This window comes from Phoenix dactylifera, chromosome 5 (genome assembly GCF_051530095.1).
Source record: "Phoenix dactylifera cultivar Ajwa chromosome 5, Ajwa_hap1_PhDact_Kaust_v1.1, whole genome shotgun sequence".
NCBI classification, from domain to species: Eukaryota; Viridiplantae; Streptophyta; class Magnoliopsida; order Arecales; family Arecaceae; genus Phoenix; species Phoenix dactylifera.
In genome coordinates this window covers 18,082,589-18,091,343 of record NC_143194.1, presented here as the reverse complement: position 1 = coordinate 18,091,343, position 8,755 = coordinate 18,082,589, and the positions used below count along the sequence as shown (strand labels likewise).

The 8,755-nt window shown below is 37.4% G+C and overlaps 1 protein-coding gene across 1 annotated transcript; it reads right to left on the bottom strand.

Annotated features, from left to right (window-relative positions):
* LOC103716986 (F-box/kelch-repeat protein At1g55270-like) lies at window positions 1-7,047 on the bottom strand. The gene is made up of 2 exons (XM_088721731.2): window positions 6,558-7,047; window positions 1-2,235 (listed from the first exon to the last, which is right to left on the bottom strand). Exons 1-2 carry the CDS (start codon window positions 6,624-6,626, stop codon window positions 982-984), a joined length of 1,323 nt encoding a protein of 440 aa, XP_088577857.2. The 5' UTR covers window positions 6,627-7,047; the 3' UTR covers window positions 1-981.
* Window positions 7,048-8,755: the final 1,708 nt, after the last annotated feature.

The following is an 8,755-nucleotide window of genomic DNA, read 5'->3' as shown; positions in this document are numbered from 1 at the left end:
TTTTTGTCCTTCAATAATTATGGTTAACCTTAACCACGATTTATTCAATGAAAATCAGTGAAGGACCAATTTATACAAATGGCCAGCTTTACAGTTTTTTATATAAATATAAAACATACAGAGATTACTACAAAAATATGAAACATTTTAGGTACCAATCTGCAAAAAAGCATAGAACAGAGCCAAAGCAGCTGTTGCACTACATATAAAGGCCTTTGTACATAGATGTGCAAACACGCGTGTGCTTGCACGCGCGCAGAGAGAGAGAGAGAGCAGTAAGAACTAGATCACATCCCATTAAATCCACGACTGATTCAGAGAGGATGGTTTAGGATCTGGTGTTGATAACATGAAACCATGCAGTGCCCAAGAGGCATATTTTTTTTATTTAATGACATGCTGTTCTATTCCATGCTGTGTAATATCTTAAGATGCAAGAGCCAGCAAAAGAGGTGAACCACATTCAGATGTAATTGTCACACCTTTAAGTTGCATGCCACAACTTCCATTTTCCTTTATCCTTTTTTTTTGGGTTGGAGGGTGGTGGTGGGGTGATTTTAATCAGCTGACCTTCAAAAATGTAATATTTTTGCATCCCCCAATTCCGGTTTTTAATCAAGCCTGCAAGCTGCCACTAGTGCAAGACAAATGTTTCCAAAAATTTTGCCACTCTGCTTTGTAATCCAATCCAATACAAACAGCTAGAAGAGCCAAAAAGCAAAACAAGTTCTCATCTTCTCTGCAAGCTTCATATGGAAGCCTAGTATTCCATCTCTGATGGTATGCACTGGAAAGGATTGATATCTTACCTAAGCTGTAGGACTCAACATATATCCATAAGCAAACACACAATTTCTTGGCTGGAAATTTGACTGCTTAAAACATGAAGATCATATGAACAGCAAATAATACTATAGGACTTCATCATGGAACCATGTGTCACCTGTCTGCTTATCTTCCAACATCAGAATGCTAATGCCCTCAGACTTGAAGCACTTGACAGTTAATAATGTGACTCTTCAACCCACTGCGACCTGCAATGCTTGACCATAAGTTTGCCACTAAAGTCTTTAGATGGCCTTTCCCAGCAAGAGTCTCCCATGCATGAGCACTAATAATCTCTATGTTCTTTCCTGGATTTGAAATGTCAATGACAGTGATGCTCATGTTATTGCGGATGATGCAGAGCTTCCCATTGAGAGATACAAGAGCTGCAGCCTCAACGGCACGAGAGTTGCCCAGATGATGTTTACTGTCCATGAACTTGTTCCATGAATCTGTAGCTCCATCATAGACTCTAAGCTTGCAGCCATCCTTGCAATCCGAGGCATAAAGCCTCCCATTGAATGAAATGCTTGGGTTACGCCATCCAGTAACCATTCCATCATTAACTGCAGACCATGTATTGGTTGTGGGTACATAGACTTCGCTCACAACCTGACGGTGAGAATCAAGCCCTTTCAAGAACCACTTTCCCTCAAAAACAACCCCAATAAGAGGTACCATTCCAGTGTTCATTTCACCAATAAACGTCCATCTATTCTTATTAGGATCATATATCTCAGCTGAACGCAAGTTTCTGTGTATACCTTCACATTCCCCGCCAGCAACATAGAGGCAATTATTTATGACACATGAACCAAAGAAATGGCGTTTTCGTAGCATATCTGGAGCTCGATTCCATTTGTTTGTCCGGGCATTATAGAAGACAACACGCCTCATAGAGCCCCTCAATGGATCTTTACCTCCAAATAAGTAAAGGTAGCAGCCACTTAGAACAGCACAACCAAAGCCAAAAGCCTCAGAATACTCTGGAGGAACAGGTGGAAGCGATTTCCAGAGCTGATGGACAGGATCAAAAGCATGCCAAGATATTTTCCCATCACGGTCTCTCTTGATGACATAAACCCACTCCTCTACCATCCCAAGCTTTTTTCTAAGGGAGTAAAAGTAGTTCCCAGTCAATAACCGATTCCATCTTTTACAAACTAATTGAAGGTTTGGGTGCTCAGCTCGAGGAACACGGATCAAACAAGCAATAGCAAGATCATCAGGAAGGCCAGGCAAAAGTGGTGCCTCGTTTCTGCAGCGTTCCTTACGTGATTTCCTTGACTTGGGGCCATTAGGTTTAATATCAGGTTGGAGACATAGCTTCGTTCCAGGAACAAATTTTCTAGCTCCTACAACAGTTTTCAAGCCTGCATCTACTCGACAATAGCATGATACGGAATCAACCTGCAATATGAATGGCATAATGCATAATTAATGGAAGGAAAGTAGATATATATTAAATGAGCTTCCAAACCCTTCTTTGCTATGACAACATAGATTTTGCATTGAAACACTAAGAACTTTTAGCACATAACTGTAAATGAGGGCCAGAAAAGAAAAATATATCAAAATAGTTATATTTAAGGTGGCATACGTGCTGAATTCCAGTATATCAAGACAGTAACTTCATGGCAAGTAATCCAATCAATAAACAAGAAATGATAGCACTAGCTCGTGTTTCAGTGTGTGCACATTACTTGTTTAAAACAATAAGAAAAAACTATTATATGATATATGTAATTTATTTTGCGATTGCCAAATGCACTATGGAATAACCATGCTAGCTGAAATATCAAACAAGAAAAGTGAAGCTTTTGCTATCAAGGGTTTAAATCTTGGTACAGGGCCTCCATCTTAGTTTGCTCTTGGGATGGTTTGATATCAACACAGGACAGTACAGTAGGATGACCCAAAACAGCCAATAATAACAAGAACAAAAAAAAAAAAAAAAAAAAAAAAAATCATCCTTGTCCATCCTGGCTGATGCATTCCAAATGTCAGGATGCAACTGGGATGGTCAGGACACATGGGATGATTGGGACATCCCAGTTCAGGAGAACTGATGTCCTGCAAGTATCCCAGGTCCTAAGTTCCTATTTGGAATGGTATGGTACCAACAATACTATCTCGTTCACCATTCAGATGGGACCTAAATCCATGTTTACTATTATAGTCAGCAGACAACTTTGCATGATTGGACTACACATTACATGATTGTTTCCTTTAAACCTTCTAACTCTTAAATGGTAGACCCACCAATAGCATGGATCAGTCTTATCATGTATGACTAAAAGGCCACAGAGGATTAACCATGATCCTAGAAGCATCATTTTCAGTAGCTTGATCTTCATCTGTGCATATTTACATCTAATGTATCAAGATATTTAAGATAGTTAAGGTAATGAGGGGTTAGAGGCATGTTCAGATGTCATTATACTTTTATGATGTTTATGCATGGGGTTATACATACTTTGGACACTAATTTGCTTTATGCTGATAAGATGGCACTAACAGAAGAATACTGGAACTTTATAGATCATCAAAGAACAGCAGAGTAAGTACAAAAAAATCAAATCATACACCGTAATTTAGGACTTTGTTGTCTTGCACTTTGAAAGAGCTTCAAGAGTTGGAATTACAAGTCCCATTACATAAAATTGGCAGATGCAAAGGAGCCTTTTGCTAGTGGTGAGGATAGTGAGAATAATAGGACAAGTAGGAAGAACAAACCATAAAATGGTCTAATATCAATTCTAAAGAAGGAATTTCTGAACTGATATGATAAAGTTGAGAATAAGAAATTTTGAGAGAAATGACTTCTTAGACTGGAGGCATGATGATCTCATAAAAGGACAGCAACCAGTGCAACAAATAACAGACATATTAGATCTCAAAAACAAAGAAAATATGGCATCGCAAGCCCTTTGGGATGAAAATTGATTTAGGAAATTTAATCCATTCTTAAGGGACTTTAAACTTTGCATGTTACAATCGATTTGCTACCAAATTAAATCTAGCAAAATCCAAGAGTATGAGGAATGGTGCCCAATGGATTATATAGGTGAAGGCGAATGTAGAGAAAAAATGACACAGGTGAATGACCAATATGAATTGCTTTTAAGGAATTTTAATTTCAAGAAATATGAATAATAACCAAAGGGTATCTTTATTTCATTCATCAATTTCTAATTGTATTACATGCAACTTAGCTATCTTTTCATCATTCTAAAGCAGCTCCAATATGGTTAAAGTTTTAAAATTAGCAAGTCCTTGCTCCTTAGTCCTAAAACCATCCATAAAACCTTCCAAATTTACTCCTGCATATGCCGGTCCAAGAACTTTACCATTATTTTGTATAAGTTCCTTCTGAGAAACAAATTCAAAGATATATCATATGATAGTACATATACATTATCAAACCTGAACCAATTAAACATGATATGGAAAAGTTCAGAATGTCAAGTCCGTCCACTAAAATGTGATTTTGACCAGCATCAGACCTAAACAGTGCCAAACCTTGAATGAATCTTATTAAGTAAATGTTCAACCAGAACAGCAGAACCCAGATTGTGTTTGATACAAGTTAGCAGCTCCAATATGGTTAAAGTTTTAAAATTAGCAAGTCCTTGCTCCTTAGTCCTAAAACCATCCATAAAACCTTCCAAATTTACTCCTGCATATGCCGGTCCAAGAACTTTACCATTATTTTGTATAAGTTCCTTCTGAGAAACAAATTCAAAGATATATCATATGATAGTACATATACATTATCAAACCTGAACCAATTAAACATGATATGGAAAAGTTCAGAATGTCAAGTCCGTCCACTAAAATGTGATTTTGACCAGCATCAGACCTAAACAGTGCCAAACCTTGAATGAATCTTATTAAGTAAATGTTCAACCAGAACAGCAGAACCCAGATTGTGTTTGATACAAGTTATGTCACACACAAACCCTACACAACCCAAGCAATTGAAACCTCTAGATGCACAACGATCAGCCTTCATTATCCAAAATTCAGAGAATTGGAGAGCAAAGCTTCAAAGCTAACTAATATCATGCATTCATTAAAAAAGAAAAATCCATGACTTCATACAAAAAGGGAACAATTTCAACTACAACATTTCTTGTCAGGCCTGGGCCAGAGTACAGGAGAAGCAACTGCTTCTTTCAGAACCCATATAATGTAAGTATGAATACTTGTTGCCAAGAAAAAAAAAAAAAAACATGCACAGGCTGCTAACTCTGAGTTTATAATAGTTATATGCTTGCTATTTCTTCCCTTGGCAGAACCCATTTTAATCTAATTCTACATATCTCATTAACAAGGAAGAGAAGAGAGAAAGAAAAAAAAATACCATGGTGAGAGTGAAATTGATTGGCCCAGAAGCAGATTCAGATACTTCATATGACAAGCTAGTTGCAGAGAACAAGTATATTCTTCAAAAATGAGGAAAGGAGATAACATATGGCCTTGAAACTGAACTTCACACACCAAGAACTAATGCAATAGTTATCCAAAACATATGTGCAGCTAGACATTAAGCAGTCCTAATAAGTCAACTATCACTCCTGACTTTCAAGTTGGATAACATCACCAACGCGAGCACCAAGCTACGATATCTATCAACAAGGCCTCAGCAAAATATACATATGGTACAGTAGAATGGGTATTTGGTCAGATGATTTAGTTTATTCCCAGAATATGCTCTTGACATTGTAACAGCACAGAATTGAGACAATCACAAGCACTACATTAATACATATACAAGATATTATGCTTCTCTTTTTTTTTCCTCCTTTCGCAAAATATGTCAAGAATTTTCACAAGCAACTTTACGGAATAAAAACTAGTCCACAACAAAAGACATACATGGATAACTACCATGACCATCCATGATCATTTATATATAATAATTTATTATGGCTACTGCTTTTGCAGCTGATTGGCAAACTACTATGATAATACAGAGAAGATACCACTGTGGAACTAACTAAGTAGAATTACTCTGGCTCTTCTTCAGATGAGTAAAATTGGAACTCTGGGTGAGAATATCAAGCTAAGCTTCACAACAAACACTACTAGGAAAACTAATGCAAGAAAAGAATATGAACAAGGTCTCTATAAACCAAAAATCATGTGTTTATCAAAAAACTAGTTTTTACAAGAAAAGTTATATCAGGACCATTTTCAGGATGTCATAGGAGAAAGAAATGCTTCCATCAGAAATCGATGCTGGCCCGATCCAGCCCGATACCATGGATGAAACAGGTAGCTCAAACTAAGTTTCAGAGTTTACTTTAGAGTGTTATGAGGTATAAGCATTTCGCATTCGATTCGCTCTTGATGCTCTGGTAAATTTAGTAGCTCGTGCTACTTACTATAAACGATCAGTTGGAATACCATATACGTTCAAAATCACAGAAGGGAAAGAAAAAAAAAGAAAAACCAGTCCGGAAATATTCATGACCCGATCTCTTCGATAACCCTAATTGGCGATAATTCTATTCTTCACGCGGCATCTTCTATCAATGCCAGATTTCCAAACCCTTGCTCACAAATGGCACAAAAATATTTCCAAAGACAAGACCGAGAAAAAGAAAATCTAAGGAAACGAACAGGATCCAAATTCCGAGTTACATCAAAAATCCCGACACTACAAGACATTATTCCATCCTAAAATTCTGCAATCTGGGCTGAGAATGTCGGGAGAGTCAACTTACCAGCGGGGCCTGCACGCGGATGCCTCTGTGCGCGCTGGGTGAAGCTTCGGCGGCGGCAGCTGCCTCCATCCTCCCGCGAAGCCCACCAAGCGAGTCGATCAGGAAAGAGAGGAGTAAATGTTCAAGAGACGGCAAGGCTTCTCCTCAAGATTGCAACCAGAAATCCTCCTCTATATTCTCTCTATCCGCAACGCAAACGAACCCAGCGTCGCCTTCAACAACTTTAGAGCACATGCATCACCCTCTCTCCCTCCCCCTCCCTCCCCTACTTGCGCTCCCCGAGCTGAAGTTCACAACCGGAGGGCCATTTCCATTTGACTACCAGCTTCATTGAAGAAGAAAATATTTGTGTCTTTATTTGGTCCAATGTCTTTTTTTTTTGGTAACGATTTGGTCCAATGCCTTGGAGTAAATTTTCTACACATGGAAGGCAGGCAGCAAAAGTCCTCCCTTCAAGACTAGTGGTACTAAGTGTGGCTGTAACTGAACTACGTACTGTGTGGGAAGGCATCCTATATCATTCTTCAGGGAGATTTATTGATAGCTGTCAGGTGACTTTTTGGCTTACCATCCACAGAAATAAGTACCCATCCTTTAACAAGCTTTTGAAATATAAATTATTAAAAAATAGATTAAATGGGATTATATCTAGCTAATCATACCGGTTCTACTTGATGGATAGTTGCAACTAATATCTCTTCTGAGTTTGTAGGTATTTTATTTTTTGGATTTTTATGAATGCATGTACTTGAGATTGGTTTACTAATATCGGTTTACCAAAAACATAAAAAAAAAAAAAAGAGCCTCCTTTCGACCTCCCAAACAGTCTACTATCTACCATCTCAATTTATCGCACTAAGGTCATAAGGTGTTGATAAATGATAAAGAGTCAACCCTTTATGGAAGTAGGAGAGCAGTTGAGGGGACGCTGTCATGTTACTCCGAGATATAAAACCAAGTTAACAATCGGCAAGGGTATAAAAAATTTGGATTTGGTGACCAAATGTGATACAATGTGAAGTTCCCATTCTAGAACACCATATGAGAATACCACAACGATGGCTAGCATCAATCCACATGCCGTTCTCCTGATTTTGGGGTAAATATAGAGGGGCTCTATCTAACGTGTGTATAAACCGTTGCTCTAACGTGTTTTGATGTGATTCATGTGAAGATGCTTACATGGGCAAAATCCAAAGACAGGCTACAAGGGATATAGGCTACAAGGGGAGGGAGGGAGATAGATTAGCTCGTTCATACCATATAGATCCCTAGCTCGTAATCATGGTCTAAGATGATTGAAAAGCAAATAGAATTCAAACAATGAGAAAGATGTCAGTGATTACCTGAATAACAACATATCTTGCCCCCATGACTTGAAGCACTGTTTGTGAATGAGTAAAATGAGAGTTGGCTGAAAGAAGCAAGGGTTCCTTATTTATAGATTTGGAAATAAAACCTGCACTTCATATCCACATTCGAATTTTTAAACAAATATAATTTGATGTTTGAAATTCATTTGGCTTAGTTACCAAGAAAAGTCCATTTTGCTTCATCTAGTAGAGTGTCTAGGCTCTCAATCAAAGAACTAGCTACTTTTACTAATAGAATAATTAGCAGATGTCAATAAGCTCTACACATACTGCTCGTATTTGATGCAGCATGTTGATAGGTTTTACCTCAAATCATCTCCATCTTATCCTCTCAGATATCCTGAAGATCCTCCATATTTAAAAAGAGAGAACTTGTGATAAGCTAGTTCCGCAAAATGGCATGCGAACTCCTAGTTTCTATTTGAAAATAGGGCGGCTCGACATTTGGTTTAGTATGAGCACATCTTGGTTAATAAATGAACAAAACTTGAGCTAGAATTTCAAGATTAAAGTATAAATAAGCCAAACATGAGCTGCTACACCCTAACTGGTTCATGTTTACCGTAATTAAACTCAACACTAATATATAATGTAAATATGATAGTACCTATATGAAAACAAATAAAACAAATATCAAGTAATATATTTATTATTTATATAGAACACATTTTCTTTTAATTATAATTTTGATAAATTAAACAGTATATATTGCCATTTACATAGAAATTTAATGGCTAAGATACAACTTATAGCCTCCTTACAAAAAACAAAAAGTAGTTCATATGCATCCCAACAGGGTAATCAACAAATTACGGTCAACTACTA

What these genes read in the sequence shown, in the direction of transcription:
- LOC103716986 (XM_088721731.2), bottom strand. Translation starts at nt 6,626, where the DNA reads ATGGAGGCAGCTGCCGCCGCCGAAGCTTCACCCAGCGCGCACAGAGGC. An exon ending in TCCGCGTGCAGGCCCCGCTG is followed by an intron (nt 2,236 to 6,557) that starts GTAAGTTGACTC and finishes TTCATATTGCAG; the next exon opens with GTTGATTCCGTATCATGCTA.